The following is a 17,174-nucleotide window of genomic DNA, read 5'->3' on the forward strand; positions in this document are numbered from 1 at the left end:
GGAACGTATTATACAAGCACAGAGAGATAACTTTACAAACTTATGCACGGCAGAAAGATTATCACCTTCTCAAAAGCACATGGAAGATGAAGGGAAGCAGAGTAGCTTGTATAGACAAATTGGATATGTCAGTGCAAGTGTTTTAACTGCTCACAGAAAATGCCAAGTGATTTGTAATGATCACTTTCTTTTTATCGCCTCCCTTTATCTTGTAGCAGAGTGACAGTCTGGTACTGAGAAATAACAGAATGAACCACCCATACAGCCCCTTTCTGTAACTTCTTTCTTTCTTCACTATATATGTAGGGTTCCCAGCACAAGTACTGATCCCAGTCCAGCTGGGGAAAAAAAAAAGGGAAAACATGACAAAACAGGGCTTAAGCAGCATGAATGTGGCTCTCTCTGGAGAAGTGTAAAAGACAATTGCACCAATTACATGCTGGTTTTGGAACTCCATGTAGCCTAAGCCTATTGAAATATATATTTGTGAGCTGGAGTGGAGGGGAAGGAGGATGCTCTGGAATGAGGCCTGGAGCTGGAATGCTGTCGTAAAGGCAGCAGTAGGAGGCAGAGCTATAAACTGGCTGCAATCCTCAAATTTAAAAAAAGGTCCGGAAACATTTAAATGCCAAATTATGTGACACCTTTCATTCCTGTTTTTTCTTTTGTCCTTAGTTTTCCATTTAATTGACTGAAACTTTTCCTATTTATGCCACCAACTGTGTAAGCTGGGCTGACTAAAGGCATTTTTATTTTTCTCTACTCTAGCCTGACAAACTGCTTATGCAACAGCTTACACCTTTAATAACACCAATAAAACTGCATCAGAACTTTAGAAACCCTCCAGATTTCTTAACATCAAGGCCTGAGAGAACTTGCAGTGCTGGCATGTGACAGGAGGCAATTTATAAGGAATTAACTCTGACAGTCACTTTATACAGCTGATTTTCAAAGATCTAGGCACTAAAGATGTGTTAATGAGGGTACTGAGGCTTCATAATTAATTATATTAGCATCTCTTTGTTACTCTCTACAACAGCAGTGGCTGGTTGACATTTCAATGGGAGTCTGGTGGTATTCTTTGTGATTATTGTCCAGGAGTACAGTTATACCTTAGCTCCCAGAGGGAAACGTTGCATGTAAATGCCGCTGTGAATTGCAGGGGCCTTTGGAGCTCAGTAAAAGCCCTTGAAGGAGACCCCGCTGGAAAATGAATGGATGTCAGTAAAATTTCTCTAGTCTGGAGTCTCTCTTCAGATATGGACTCTCCTCCCCCTTCCTTTCCCTCCCCCCTTCCTTCCACTGAGCTGGTCCTTCTCACAAGGCTTAAGAACAGCAACATCGAGCCCTTGCTGAATGTCGAGTTCCAGACCCCTAAAGGAAGGAATACTGATCTGAACAAGGCAGTGAACAAAGTAAACCTGAAAATAGGGAATATTTTCACAGGCTTGAATTTTCAGTGCAATAAAACCTGAGCTGCCAGAAGGAGTCCCAGAAGTGGTGAGTCAGATAATAGATGTACGGCTGTGGTGGGAGGGAAATGGTCTCTACTTTGTTTCATACCACCCCACCCCCCCTTTACAAAGGCAGATGAAATTATTTTCCAGTCATACCACTGCAAAAACAAACATGGAGTTTAAAGGTTATTTCCTTTGTGTGTTTCTGAGAGACATTAGTTTCGACTCCAAAGGGGAAAGGAAGATGTTTTGTCAATGACCTCAATTTCTACTCCGAAAGTTTTTACAGTATCACCTGAGGTGGCAGAGCTGCTCTTTTGTTTACTGACATATTCCACTTGTTTGTGTTAATTTTAAAAATTTTACAAAAACAAATTGCTGTTTTCTTCACACCAGTTGCAGTTAGAACTTTGTCGTGGTTGGGCTGAGTTAAGGGCACAGTTTGACAACACCTCTGCTAAGTGAAACTTGTGCAATGTGCTCCTCACTCTTTCATTCCTGTCTTCATGAGACACTTTTATAACACTGTTCCTGCATCTGCACCAGGGAACCAGATGAGTACTAGTCTGAGTTTAAAAAAAAAGGGGTTGTGGGGACTATTTTTAATTGAAATCAGATTCAGATTCAATTTAACACACAGAGAAAAAAAATCACTGGCACAATGCAGGAACAGTGTAAAGGGGAAGAGGGGAGGAATGTGTGGTGGGGAATGCATAAGTAGGAACTTTTACCAAAAAATAGTTTGTCAAACCATGTTCTGAAAGAATTTCCATTTTTCCAAGCCAGAGCCACTCTTTGCTGTGTGTGCAGGTAGAACCTTGCATGCAGGGATTACAGTTGCAGGACTCTCAGAGCTATTGTAATACCAAAAAATAATAACTGTTCCTACAGACTGACACAATTAACCAAATTCCACTCACAGAGCATTGTTGGCAACTCATGCAGTATTTTATGTAGCTCAAATTGGAGACCAGTTCTATTCCTGAGTTCCATCTCCAGCTCTAATGAGCAATAACTCTCAATAACTCTGGTATTCACTTCACCTACCAGTAAAAGAATTACTTTCCTCACAGAGCTTTTTACATTTAACCAGATTTTTAAAATGAGCTTTGACATTCTCAGATGACAAGAATAATGTGCACAATGTATTATTATAGCAAAAACTGTCTATGACAGATTCCTACATGTTTTCCTGTCTTTTGTCTCACCTTTCCTGTCACCATACTCCTACACCTGACTCAATACACACCACAAATGTTTGAGTAACACCAACTTCAAACTAATGAATTGTAATGAATGTACTTGTTCTGTGCTGAGCAATGTTGTGTGTGTTTATTTTTATCTGCTACTTTTTGGATGAAGACAGAGGTTACTCCCCCTGAGAGTTCAAATATCAATAGTTCTCTACATCACAAGGGAAGTTTTTAATGATACCCACAAAAACCGCTGCCACTTGTCTTGGTAACAAGACAATGGATAAAATAGACAGAGTGTAAAATTTTTGCCTCTAGTGCTGTTCCCAAGGGACCAAATGTAGAAGTGATAGTCAACTTTTCTAGGATTCAACAAGAGTTTTCCTGCTGTAGGACTGAGGAAGATAAATAAGAATTTTAAGAATTGCCCAGAATTAAAATCCTGGAAAGCAAAAATTTATAAATTGACTCTGCAGAAATGCTGTCTCCCTCATTTAATTTCCCTGTGAGTAGAGAAGATGGAGAGGATCTTCTGTATCTCTTCTTGCAGAAGCACAAGGTAGAGTTTATCTAGTCCTCAACATGTCTGAAAAGCTTATGCCTCATATTCAGAAACGTCTAAAGTTTTGTTGACTTTCAATTTAATATTTTTAAGAGTATTTTGACTGCCTCTTTGCCTCTAGTATCTGGGAACAAGCACAGGTGTTATGTAACCATACATCTCTTCATGGATTACAAGCAGGTGCTCTGGTAAGTTAGAGATGGTGTAGAAAAAAATAAGTCAGGTTTTGCAACGATGTCTAATGGAAATTTAATAAAAATATTAATAATAATAAAAAAACTAATACAAATAGGGTCAGTGGATTTATGCAGTGACATATTGTTAGTCACTGCCTGTTGTCTGTGCTATTGAACTGCTGTCCTGCTTCAAGGCAATTACCAGCCCCGAAATATTTTCATCCGAAGGTTTAAACTGCAACAACTGTGAGGACATGTGGAAGATTCTTCTGTCATTATCTCACCCTTCAATTCTAACATGAATGCTTGACTGGGAAGGCTGTGACTAGTGGAGATGAATAAACAGTTGTGCTGGTATTTGACTGGTTAATGTGAGTGCCAAGCTGTGTGTGTAGTGGGGAGGCTCAGCAGTTCCTGGGGGCTGTCAGGCTGATCACACACAGCAAACCCTGCCCTGTGCTCTGCCTGTGGCTCCCTGTAAGCCCTGATGTGCCAGTCAGGCTTTGCTATCAAGTACAAGCTTGTGTCTTCTTGAAATGTGCCTTCAGCTCACAGGTGTACTCAGTAACTTGAAAGCTTTCATATACTCGAAAAATTTGTCTTGCACTCCAAGGGGGAATCTTTGTTCTTAATACACAGCCCAAGCCTGCAAGTTCTTTATGGAAAACCCAGGCTCCCAGCATAGATGTACAATTGGTTTGCATTTCAGCAATGGTAAAATGATCCTTTTTTTGTATTTCTCTACAAAAATTTCCATTTCTTTGGGATGGAAGGCTGTGAAACTATGAGTTGCTATTAATTATATTGACTGGATTACTTGCATGATTGTATATAGGCCCATTTTGCCTTGCAGAAATACTTAGGGGGAGATGTACTTTTCTTTTTTTCACACATCACTGCATTGTATTGGAGAGGATTTTAGCAGATTTTCTGATTTCATTTACCAAATTGGGGGTTCAAGTTTAAAATTTACTGCTAACTTGACATTCCAGAAAGTAACCATGATTACCAATCATGTCTCTGTCTTGTAGTAACATACCTAACCAAGGAAAGAAACACTGGAGACCTGAATTTTAACTTCAAGGAGCAAACATGAGATTTCCTTTACAAAGAAAGGATATGGACTCTGTTTAGTCAATTCTTGAGGTAAATGTGCAGTTATAACTGTACATTTATACCCTCAACAGTTATTCAAGGACTAAAACTGCCTTAAAGTTTAGTTGCAGGTTGTGAAAACAGAAAGATTTGAAGGGAGGTAACAGAATATTTATCAATAAACACTCTACAATTTTGGGGGTTCTTTTGTTAATCTCAGGGATATTAAACTCATAAAACTCATGCTTTTACTATTTACATGTATTTATATTATTTTAATATTTATATATAATCAATATACCCTTCTTTGTTGATAATAGCTAGTTTTAGGGTAGTAAAAACAGGTCTTGGAAATATTTTTTAACAGTACAACAGTTAAAATTCATGATTACTTGTTTTTACATAATCAGTGTATCACTGTAATCCTGTACTTCAGGAATACCTTTTATAGACTAAACAAGGGGTCCTAGCAGGGAAGTGACAGGTCCCAATTGTTCCTGCTTGGAATTAGCTTTCAAACTTGCCACCTGTATTTCAAATTACAGACCTTCAAAGACTAATCTAGAGAAAGACAATATAGTAAAACACAGGTGAGAAGAGAGGAAAAAAAACCCAGATACAACTGCATAAAGAGACCCAAATTAAACAGGAGAAAACCAAGCTGCACACGTGAGGAAAACCAAGCTGCACACACGAGTTTACCTTGTCTGAATTGGAAAATATCCATATTAATCAATCTTGGGAGATGCAGACAGAATAAGGAAAGAGTCATCTTCACTTCAGGAAGGCCTTGAGACATCTGCCTCTTGGGAAGGATTTCATAATCCTGCATTTATAAAGTTGTGATGCTTTGCTTACCTTTTATGCCCAGCGGTTACAATTGCTGTGTGTGAAACCAGAGAAGGAAGGGGTGGCAGCTCCTCTGTGCTGCTGTTTGCACAGGGAAGCACAATACAAACCCTGCACATGCCACAGCCCTTGAGGGTGGCAGTGAAAGCGAGGACATTGCTGGTGGGAAGTGACAGCTGGCAATACAAAAGAAAAAACAATGGGGATTTGGAAGCAACAGGTGGGAGCAGCATTCAGAAAAGTATAGTCAAGACTTCTGGGGGGACAGGAACTAACCCTCATTGAGTAGGTCCAGTAGAAAAGCAACTTGAAGAGGCAAAACAGGAAACAAGCAGGAAGACTATGCTGATGTTGTATGACTGGGGAAGGAAATACAGACAGCAAATTCCTACTTCATCAAAACTGTACTTGTTCCCTAGCCTAGTCTGCATCCTAACACTCATCTGTGAATGACATGCTGCTGCTTTTGATAGGAAACAGTGACTTGGCTATTCCTTTAAGAGCAAACACGGCGAGCTGTATCTGTGGAGCTGCACTGAGCTCCCCCATGACAGGTGGACAGGAAAGGGACAAAAAGGGTTATTTAAAGTCTGCCTGCAGTGGCAGGTGTGCTGGCAGGCAGCTCTGTGACCTTCTGGAGTCGAGCTCCCCAGTAACTGGATGTGACTGACAGGGCTCTGTGCCCTCAACACAGAATGTCCCAAGTTATTTATACGGGTTTGTTAAGTCTTGAGGAGGCTGAAGGGGCACTCATGGTTCTCACACCCACCTGAAAGGAAGGGTGGAGGCCAGTCCCGTCTGCCTTGCCTGCAGTGAGACCAAAAATGAGACGGCCTTAAGCTGAGATGGGAGATTCTAATAAGATATATTTGAGAGAGATTTTTCCCTGCTAAGATGGCCACGCATTGGAACAGGTAGAGTCACCATCCCTGGAGGTGTCTGGATCTGGCACTCTGTGGTGCGCTTTAATGGTTTGGGGCTTTACAGTGGCAGTACTGAGTGAACATTGGACAGTATGTTCTTAGAGGTCTCTTCCAATCATGGCGATTCCATGATTGCTTTGTGCCATGGCCCAGCTAAGGGTGGGAGACGTGGATGCCACATCCTCAGAGCACGGCAGGCTGGAAACGCGACTTCACTCCCGGCAGGGAAGCGCTGAGCCAAGTCCCGGGGCAACGCCTCAGGCAGCGGCACCGCAGCCTTGTGAGACCCGTTTGGGGATCGAGGATCCAGAAATCCATTCCTGCCCCTCGATATCCCCCCGTCGGAGGAGGGGCCGGCGCACTACGGCGTCGGTGCCTCCACGGGCCGTGAGGGGACGGGGGGAGCGGGGATAACTCACGGGGCCTCGCGCGCGCCGCCACAGCGATGGCGCGATGGCGCGAGGGCGCGCGGGCACGTGCAGCGCGCGCATGCGCGGCCCCTTCTCCTACACACCCCGCGCGCGCCCCCGCCGTCCCGCGCGCGCCGTCCTCTGTGTCTCCGCGCCGCGGCCACGCCCCCCCAGCGCTCCCCGACCAATGAGCGCCCGGCTTAGGGCGGTCGGGGGGCGCGGCCTCCCGGCGGCTGCGCACGCGGGGCCTCCCCGGCGTGTGTGTGTGTGCGCAGTGCAGTGCGCCTGCGCATCGCACCGCCCGCGGCACAGCGCGCCCGGGGCGGGGGGCTCGGTGCGCAGGCGCGGTGTGAGCGCCGTGGCCCGGCCGGGCGGGGGGGGCCGCGCATGCGCGCCGCGTGCCCGCCCCTCGCCAGCAGCAGAGGAGGAGGCGGCGGTGGCGGCTCTGGGCGAGGGAGCGCGAGGGGAGTGAGAGGCGCCGTTGCCGCCCCGGTATCCGGCAGGACCGCGCGGAGGAGGCGGGAGCGCCCCGGCGGCGGAGGGACCTGAGTGGCGGCGGCAGCAGCAGCAGCAGCAGGAGGAGTCAGTGCCCGGCCCCCCCCCCGCGCAGCCCCGTTGCAGCCCCCCCCTCCCTCCCGCCCTCCGCGCTCCGCAGCCACCAACATGTCGGCGCCGGCGGCCAAAGTCAGTAAGAAGGAGCTGAACTCCAACCACGATGGGGCCGACGAGACCTCAGGTGAGGCCGCGCCGGGGGCGGGACGGGAATGGCGGCAGCCGGCGCGGCCTCCGCCTCGCGCCGACCGCCATTTTCCCCCGCCGCACGGGCCGCGGCCGCGCCGGGGGCGGGCGGAGCGCGGGCCCGGCCGGGCGGATGTGCAGGCCCGCCGGCGGCGGGAGGAGGCCATGTTAGCGCCCTTTTGTCTGCGCTGCCGGCCCGGCTTCCCTCTCCGCGGGGCCGGGCGGGGGGCGCTGCGGCTCGGCGGAGGAGCGGGACCCCCCCGCCGCCCCTCCCGGAGCAGCATCCGCGGAGCCTCATTGTGCTCCGCCGCCGCCGCCATGATGCGCCGCCGCCTCCCGCGCCGGCTGCGGCCGCGTGGTGCTGCCGGGCCGCGCGGGGATGGAGCGGCGGAGACACGCGGTGCTGGGGCCGCCCGCGCCGGCTCCACGTGCGATCTCGGCTTCTAAAGGTCGGAGTTGCCCCCGGCCGCAGCGCCTTCCCCACGTGCGTCCCCCGCGCCCGCGAGGGGAGGGCAGAGCTGTCCCCCAGCGCGGGCCGTGCCGTGCGGGACGCGCACCGGGCGCTGCTCCGCTCCAGCCGCTTCCCGCTGCCGCTCATTCATCTCCCGCGCGGTGGGTAAACAGCGCTCCGTGACCCCGGCCTCGGCCAAACGCGGTCCAGGGGAAGTGCCCATTAGAAAATATCCGCCAAACGGCGGCTTTCGCGTCTCTTTCATTTATAACTGGCTTTCCGAACGTTCTTTTCGGTTTTTGGAAGGTGGCATGTGCCCAGATAAGCTGTTTCTATTGATATTCCTGTGCTCTGTAAATTACGTTTCTTCAAATGTGTCGGTCGTAGCAAATGTGGCTTACAACTTTTTAATTAATTTTTTTTTTACTTATAACTTAAGTTGGCTTGTAAAACAGCGTAGCGGGATGTGAGCTGTGGTTTCTAGGGGTGAACTCACTTTAAGGGCTGTTTAGTCAAACTTTGCTGCACTTCAGCTGCAGCACACCCTGTAGAGCTGGTGCTCTGAGGCCTTGTAACTCTTGTGACATTTAAGAGAAATAGCTGAGAACTTCTGCTGTAGATCACTAGAGAATGTTCAAAGAGAAAGCCCAGGTGATTTGTCAGGCTTATGAATGAAGGAATATTGACACGTTTTAATTTGTTTTCCAGAAAAAGAGCAACAGGAAGCAATTGAACACATTGATGAAGTACAGAACGAAATAGACAGGTAAACATTATTTAACTTCTAAAATGTTTTACCAGAAATTGAAATACAACTGACAAAAGTGAAAGTGTTTAGTAAAGTGAGTACTCAGTAGTACTCACTATCTGAACTCTGCCAAGACATACCTGTGTTCTGACTTGATTAGAGACATTAAAATAACAAAGAAGTGTCCTGGTTTCTTGCTTAATTGTGTATAATTAAAGAGGTAGAACTTGAGTTTAAAATTTTAAATTAATTGTGGTATTTTTGATAATAGAAATGTATTTTGCACTGGCTTCTCAAGTTAATATGTAAGCTATTTGGCTAAAATATTTTCCTCTTAGCAGGCAGAACCAAACACTTGGCTGAACAGTCAGCTTTTATTATACATTTTTATTATAATATTCATATGCTTGTGCAATAATACACAGAAAATGTCTCTGAGATGTTAATTTTGTATGCCAAAGCTCTTGGGGCTGTGGGTTCTGTGTCAGTCCCTGCCTGCATGTTCTCTCCATGCTCAGTGTCCTACAAGGACTGCAGGTGTCTGTTGGGGCTGTGAATGTGTGAAGCTGTTGCAGCATCAGGGCTTTGCCTTTTTACAGCAGTTCAGTTTTAAGTCTTTAGATTTTACTTGCTGCAGAATTGCTTTGCTGTAGCTTCCTTGCCTGCCTAAAAGTTATAGAGGGCAGGTGATAGGGCTGTGTTACCCAGCTGCAGGTTTTATGCAGACAAAATGTTCAAGAGGTGAAACTTTGCTTTGCATAAATAAAAGTCCACCTCTGCAGAACATTCAAGGTACGCAGAAGGTTCCATTCAGACCAGTGAGATTGCTTCTGGCAAGTGGCTTTTAACAGCTCTGAGCTTCTGGGGTTTTTGGGACACTTCATCTTGAGAATGTGGCAGACTGGTCTTAACAAACCCTTTCAGCTTTTAGTTAACTGCTCTGATGTGTCCTTAAATCCCAGTTCTCTCCCTGTGATTAACATGGCTCTTTCTATTGCAGACTGAATGAACAAGCCAGTGAGGAAATTTTGAAAGTAGAACAGAAATACAACAAACTCCGCCAACCATTCTTCCAGAAGAGGTCAGAATTGATCGCCAAAATCCCGAATTTCTGGGTAACAACATTTGTCAACCACCCACAAGGTACGTTCTTAATAGCTCTCTTTTTTTCCCTGTAAATTCAGTGTTTTCTTGCTTGTTATATGAGTGTCTTAAAGCTGTGAGGGTCTTGTGGAGTTGTTACTAAGCATACAAAACACTTTCTGTCCTAGATTGCATTTTTTAAGCTTTTTCTTTCTTGCATTTGTTGGCCAAAGGAACATCTTGTTTACTAAAATACTTAAATCCTAACATTTCATTCTGCATTTTTAATTGCAAGTTTCTCACTTCATTCAGATTGTTGGGGACTTAGAGCGAAAAAAGCAAACAAAAAAGTTATTCTAGATTGTTTGGGTGTTTTTTACTTGGAAGTGAGCTCCTTGGGACTCTTGACAATAAACTTTCTACAAAACAAGTTTGTAGACTGCTTAGATTGGGCAAATTACATGCATGAAAATCTGTTTCAGAGGGAGGGGTGGGTATGTGTGGGTAGGCTGTTGGCTGGTAACTTGAAAAGGAAGAGCCATGAGAAGTTGGCTCGGACAGATGTGTTGCTTTTTAGATCTTCCTGACTATCAGTTTCTTGTGTTTTGCCTGCTGGTTTCATGGCTTTGTTAATGTGGGATTCCTCCTTCTCTCTCAGTATCTGCACTGCTGGGAGAAGAAGATGAGGAAGCACTGCATTACTTGACCAGAGTTGAGGTGACAGAATTTGAAGACATCAAATCAGGTTACAGAATAGATTTTGTAAGTACTTTAAATGGTTCATTCACTTCACTTGTGATTTTGCTGGTTCTAATTAATTGCATCTTGGGTTGTCATTTATAACTCAAATCTCTGCAATCACCTATTTAATGCCAGGTGTGACTTAGTATGTGTGTTTCTATTCTGTGGGTTCTAACTCTTTTGCTTTCCGCTCTGCAGTATTTTGATGAGAATCCCTACTTTGAAAATAAAGTTCTCTCCAAAGAGTTTCACCTCAATGAAAGTGGAGACCCATCTTCAAAATCGACTGAGATCAAATGGAAATCTGGAAAGGTAGGTATTGCATCTGGGAGAGCACAAGTGTGACCAAGGAAAACATTCCCAAGTGCATTAGCTTGTCTCTTCCTTGGCCAGGATCTAGACTGTGTTGTGTTGTTTACTTAAAATAGCTATTAAATGAAGAATTCCAAGGACAGCAGGTTTAGAAGGATAAGATAGCAGTGTGTAGTCTTGTTTTATATTTTTCTGTATTTCCTCAACTTCATTTCCAGATGCTACATCTTTTGTAGAGTTTGCAGCCACAATAATGTTGGCATACCTGTCACCCAGGCAGTGTTCAAGCATCATTAATTTGCTGCACTTCATTTCTGTAGAAGTTAGAAGTGTTTCAGTGTTATCCTGAAGATTTTGAATTGAGTTTTTAGAAGTAGAGCTGAGGGTTGCAGTTAAATTGCCACTTGTTTTGTCACTCTCAGACCAAGGAGGAAATTTAATGTTTTTCATATTGAGAGATGGAACTTCTCCTCTTGTACCAGAAATTGCTTTCCTGTACAGATCAGTTGAGTGATCTTTACAGTACACCACAAAAGCAGTGTGAATTCTGCCATTGTTCTGCCTTAGACAGTCTAAACCTATAAATGTTGTCATTCTGTCAGAAGAAAAAAATACTTAAAGTACGGTGTAATCATATGGTCAAATAAATTATTTAATTTCAGACTTAACAAAAACATTGTTGCAAACTTACTATACTTCTTTTCTAGGGTAAGGTGATAGATACAGACCCTGCATGTGTTCTTGTGACCGTGTGTTTTAGCAGTTTTTGTGGGGCTTTTTTTGCTCTTACTGCAGAGAGTGGCCTGAAGACTTCAGAGTGGAAAATCTTAGGCCAAAAGGCCTAGGCAGGTTTTCATCTCCAAATGAATACAGAGCTCAGAGGTGTAGAAACTTTCTTAAACTGGGTATATGTAGTAGTTGCTGCAATTACAACTACTCTGAGTAGTGTTGGCATTGTGAGACCTTGTAAGTTCAGTGTGTCATTAAACACTTGTCATACTTGTGTTGCCCTGAGATAGGGAAACATCAATCAAATGTGAGATTGTGTGAATTTTCAGTGTTCCAGTGGAGGCCATTGAAAGAAACAAAGTGGGTTTACTGTTCTCATGTTCATGAGAAATGCAGCATCTTCTGTCAGTTATTTAGGTTTCAGATGTTTTACAGACTTACCCTCAAAGAGGGAGGGGAAAGTGATTTCTTAGGATTGTTTAAACAAGTGAATTTTAAAATGGTGTTTATAGGGAAAAAATGCCATAGAAAGATGCTTTAGGGAACTTCTTAACTTTGTTTTCAGGACCTGACAAAACGTTCAAGCCAGACACAGAACAAAGCCAGTAGGAAGAGGCAGCATGAAGAGCCAGAAAGCTTCTTCACCTGGTTCACTGATCACTCTGATGCAGGGGCTGATGAATTAGGAGAAGTCATCAAGGATGACATTTGGCCAAATCCCCTACAGTACTACTTGGTAGGTACAGCCCTGGGCAGGGCATCTGCACCCACAACAGCTTGATGGAAGAGTGAATTTGATCACTGTAGTTGATGTTGCAAATGTGTCTTTAAAAGGTTCCTGATATGGATGATGAAGAAGGGGAGGGAGAAGAGGATGATGATGATGATGAAGAGGAGGAAGGATTAGAGGATATTGATGAAGAAGGAGATGAAGATGAGGGGGAGGAAGATGAAGATGATGATGAGGGAGAGGAAGGAGAGGTGAGTAATCTTGCCCTTCATGCCATTCAAGTGGTGTTTGAGACGGATCTTGTAAGAAGACAAAGCCATAGTGACAAAGGTGAACTGGTTCTTTTCTGCACCCTAAGGTGTGAGAATTGTGACTGCATTAACTTGAGTGGTTTCAGGTAGTGATAAGTATGTTTGTGTGTTTGAGAGATAGTGTAAGTATGTAGTTTCAGTAAATTTGTAAGGGAAGTGCTCCAGGAGAACCAGGATGTTAATGTGACAAAGTTCTTACTCCATTACTGAGCATTCTAGCAATGCTTTACATATAAATGGCTTTTGTTGATGCATCCAGTCATCCTTCCCACTTGTTGGTTTATTTCTGCTTATGACCAGCCTAGCTAAGGTTTTCTGTTGGCTTCAGGAGTTAGAAATTTGCTTAGTAGTAAGTGGGATTCCAAGGTCAGCATCCAGGGTGTTGGGAATGTAGTTTAGAATGTCTTAGTTTCTCTGAACTCTGACTTCAGGCAGCACAAACTATGTGCAGTGAAAGGAGGGCTGCTCTAGGCTCTGTTTTATAACCTAGAATTTGACTTGTGAAAGGTGAAGCATTTGGTTCTTCAGAGTTTTAAATGAGGGGGAAAAGATGACCCCTTCACTTTCCACTTCTTAAATCGTGTCAGTGCTTGTAGTGATTCTAAGTCAGGGTTTCTCAAACCTCTGATGTGTTTGCCTTGGGACACCCAGGCAGTGAGTGATTTCTGTGTGATCAGTGGCTGGGCACCCAGGGCAAGTGTTACCATCCTTTAATGAGGGAAGAGATGATCATACAGCACCATGAGTCGCACTGTAAAAAGTTCTGGTCACTGCATTTGCTATCTGAAGTTTAGTGATTAGATTTATTTAATTGTTGCTTATCTTTCAACAGGAGGATGAAGGAGAAGATGACTAATTGAACACTGATGGATTCCAAACCCCCTTTTTACCTTTTTAATTTTTCTCCAGTCCCTGGGAGCAAGTTGCTGTCTTTTTTTTCTTGTGCTCAGTCGCCTTGTTCTCTTGAGGTCTCTTTTTCTCTCCTCTACACCATGGTTCACGATTTATTTTGGGGAAATATCTTGAGCAGAATACAGTGGAAAAAAGAATCTACCAGTTTCTGTTTCAAGTTCATTTTTATCCCTTTCTCTCTCAAAACAAAAACTGTTTATGAATCCAACACACCATGTTCTGTGGGAAAAAAGAAAACCTTCTGCTCCCTTCACTCTGCTGGAAGCTGAAGAGTGCTAGGCCCCTGTGTAGTAGTGCATAGAATCTAGCTTTTTTCCTTCTTTCTCTGTATATTGGGCTCAGAGATTACACTGTGTCTCTATGTGAATATGGACAGTTAGCATTTACCAACATGTATCTGTCTACTTTCTCTTGTTTAAAAAAAAAGAAAAAAACAAAAAAAAAAAAAATAAAAATGGGGTTATAGAAGGTCAGCCGGGGTGGGTTTCAGAAGTTTGGGTGGGTTAAGTGGGCATTTTGACAACATGGCTTCTTCTCCTTTGGCATGTTTAATTGTGATGTTTAACAAACATCCTTGCAGTTTAAGATGACACTTTTAAAATAAAATCTTCTCCTAATGATGACTTTGAGCCCTGCCACTTGATGGAGAATCAGCAGAACCTGTAGGATCTTATTTGGAATTGACATTCTCTATTGTAATTTTGTTCTTGTTTATTTTGAAATTCTTTTTTTTTTTTGTTTTTTTGGTGTTTTTTTTCTTCTTTTTTTGGTTTTTTTTTTGTTTCACTGGAAAGGAAAGAAAGATGCTCAGTTTTAAACGTTAAAGTGTACAAGTTGCTTTGTTACAATAAAACTAAATGTGTACACAAAGGGACTGGTTGGTCTTCACTGAAAGAAACAGTTTTTATATCCTATTTAGAACTTGTAGTTTCTTGGCATTTTTGGGGGCATTTTGTCAGTATTTCTGTAGTGCAATGCAGCCTTGTGGTTGTGTGGACTGAACCAGTTCATGTAGTTTCCACTCTTTCAGTACCTGTCAAGTGTTTCCTTTGGTAGTTCCTGCTGCACACTGACTCTCGAGTTCCCTGCAGGGTCATGTGCTGTGTGTGAAGACACAGGTGTATATTCATGTTTTGCAAAAAGGAAAGCCACTTGGTTTGTAGAATTTGTAGTAATTTGTTGTACTGTATCTCCAGTACATCAGCTTGTATGAAAATACCATGCAAGCTCAGAATAAAAAGACCAAGGGGTGGTCTTAAAATATTTGGGTGGTTTTGTAAGTCTTTTCAGTTAAAAGCAGATCTTAATTGCAGGCTGATTTGGGGGCTATTTCAAAGAGCAAGATTCGTAGTAAAGTTCATGTATAAAAAGTTGCTACTTCACTGCTTTTTTTCCTTGGTAGCAGCATGTATATGTGCTTTAGATACACTGTACTCTCATTTTAAGAGACTGCATTTGAGAAACTTGTAACAATTTCACATAAGGGTGTTGGAACTGGTATTCCACAAAATGTAATGGAAGTTGTTTTAACATGCTTTGCTTTTGAAATATTTAAAAAAATGTTCTATCAGCTCATCTGAAATTCAAACAGCTCTTTGGATGTGTAGAAAAGACTGTCTTCTGGGAAGACTTGTTATATTCTCTGATTCCTTTTCCTCACAGAATTTGCTGTAGTCAAATTCAGCTTTTTTTGATGCTTAAGAATACACTTGGCAGAACAAGATCAATGTCTGGTGCACAAATAACATGTGTGAGGGAAAACATTCTGTAAGTGTGTGGTCCAGCTTGGATTCAATCCAGTTATCAGAGACAATGCAACGTCCAGTCTCGTGTGATCAATGCAAAAATGAGACAACCATGTACTTTATTCCATCTCAACAAAAGCTTCTGCCCTCATCCTGCTTTGCAGAGCCAAGTACAACGTTGATCAGTAATGGTTTCTTACCATCTAGAGAGAGGAGGAACAAAACCCCATGAAGTCCTATAAATTCTAGTGTTTTTTAATTTGATTCCTTTTTGTTGTAAGATTGAAAATAGCTTCCTGTTGTGGTAGAGGGTCGATGTGCTGTTACTTGCCATGATGCCTCATTACTTAATTTTTATGTAGTCCTAATTGTAGTTCCTCAAGGAAAATAATCTTTTGCTAGTCTTGGATGCTTTAGGAAAAATATTGTGCCATTGTTGTTCCATCCCTGTTGGTTACTAGCAGAAAACTTATAAAAACTGTTTTGAAAGTAATCAAAGCTTCAGGCTCTGTAAAGTCAAATACCAGGAATAAGAAATGAGAAGTCTGGATAATTAAATGCTACTTAAGAGATTTTTCATGCGCATTCTTTAGGATTTTACAGGGTGCCAAAATACTCTTGCTACTGTACTGATAATTCTAAATTTGCTGTGAAACTTGAGGGTTTACTCCTGGCAATGGTTAAAGAGTAAACTGACATGGTAAAAAAATAAACCATATTAGTTAAGTGTTACTTTAATTATTTTTTTTCTAGCATGGAAATGATTAGGGATTAACACATTTCTCTGCAATGCTGAAGAAATACTACAGCTGGCATTCGTGTGCTCTGACTGTTCACTTAATGTCTAATTTGGCTGAATATATGTAATGGGTGTCCATTTTTTTACTGGATTTATTTTATATGTGTATAAAGAGCTTTTAGAAAGACATCCACCTTGGATAATAATGAGAGATTCGTTGTTATTAAATATCTATCATTAATTCCCCACTGCTTGAGCTCTTCACATCCAGTTAATCTCACCATGTGAAATTTGTCACAGGTGGTACCTGACTTGAGGTTTTTTTGCCTGAATTTCCAGGGTTAGAATATAGAGTTGGCAGCAATTTAATAAAGGTGAAGCTGCTGTGCTGGGGCTATATGGCCTAACTAGCTCAAAGGTTATTTTTAAGTTTAAAGTTTAATTGCTATAAAATGGGATCTTCTGTCTGTAATTTCTAGTGCCAAAGGAAACAAATACATCTGAGTGTGTAAATACAGTTAGAAAGGTTTGGGGTTTTAAAAGAGATTATCTGTGTACTTATTCATACTTGTCAACATAGTTTCTGTCCCTGTAAACAAGCATTATCTGAATCGATTGCTCAGTCATTTATGATATTCATTTGAATCTGTAAGCTCTTTGTACCACACTAAACCAGGTGCATAAGGATAGTACTTTGTTTATTGGATACTGTTCCTGAATTTCGAAGCCATGTTGTTTTTTGTTTTGGTTTGGTTTTTTTGTTTTTGAAAGAGAATGAAATCAATTAAATAATTTCTCTGCTGTACCTTCAAGCTATCCTTCTGTTTGAAGGAATTAAAATACATTTAACTGTTACTTGCTGTTACCATTTCTAAGAGTCTTTTTCACAAGAATCAGTTTTTTAGTCCCAAACTCGGCACAATCTTTCACGGGTGAGGTGGACAGCGTTTGCTTCTCCTTTATGGGGAAGAGTGAGTGACTGATACACGACACTTGCTTCCTGCGAGAAACAGATTTACGATTAATATTCTCCCTCCCTCTCCTGGATTAAAAATTGAAACTTTTCAGACTTTTTCTTGATCATCATCTCCACATGCATGTGCTCTTTGGGGTACAATAGAGGATAGGGGCTGCCGGTTCAAGGTCGGGACGCTCCTTTAGACCCACCCTGCTGTGGGAACCCCCCAAGAGCCCGCACAGCTCCTGGGGAAACGCCCAAAGAGCCCGCACAGCTCCTGGGCAGGATCAGTGCATGGTGCCCTGCGGGATC

General features: G+C 43.0%; 1 protein-coding gene across 1 annotated transcript; it reads left to right on the top strand.

Moving 5' to 3' along the window:
• The first annotated feature begins 7,057 nt into the window (after positions 1 to 7,057).
• SET (SET nuclear proto-oncogene) lies at positions 7,058 to 16,759 on the top strand. Its single transcript, XM_033077721.1, has 8 exons — positions 7,058 to 7,401; positions 8,563 to 8,620; positions 9,603 to 9,745; positions 10,344 to 10,447; positions 10,625 to 10,738; positions 12,033 to 12,203; positions 12,302 to 12,448; positions 13,341 to 16,759. The coding sequence occupies exons 1-8, from the start codon at positions 7,329 to 7,331 to the stop codon at positions 13,362 to 13,364; spliced, it is 834 nt and encodes a 277-aa protein (XP_032933612.1). The 5' UTR covers positions 7,058 to 7,328; the 3' UTR covers positions 13,365 to 16,759.
• The last annotated feature ends 415 nt before the right edge of the window (positions 16,760 to 17,174 follow it).

This window comes from Catharus ustulatus, chromosome 21 (assembly GCF_009819885.2).
Source record: "Catharus ustulatus isolate bCatUst1 chromosome 21, bCatUst1.pri.v2, whole genome shotgun sequence".
Classification (NCBI taxonomy): Eukaryota; Metazoa; Chordata; class Aves; order Passeriformes; family Turdidae; genus Catharus; species Catharus ustulatus.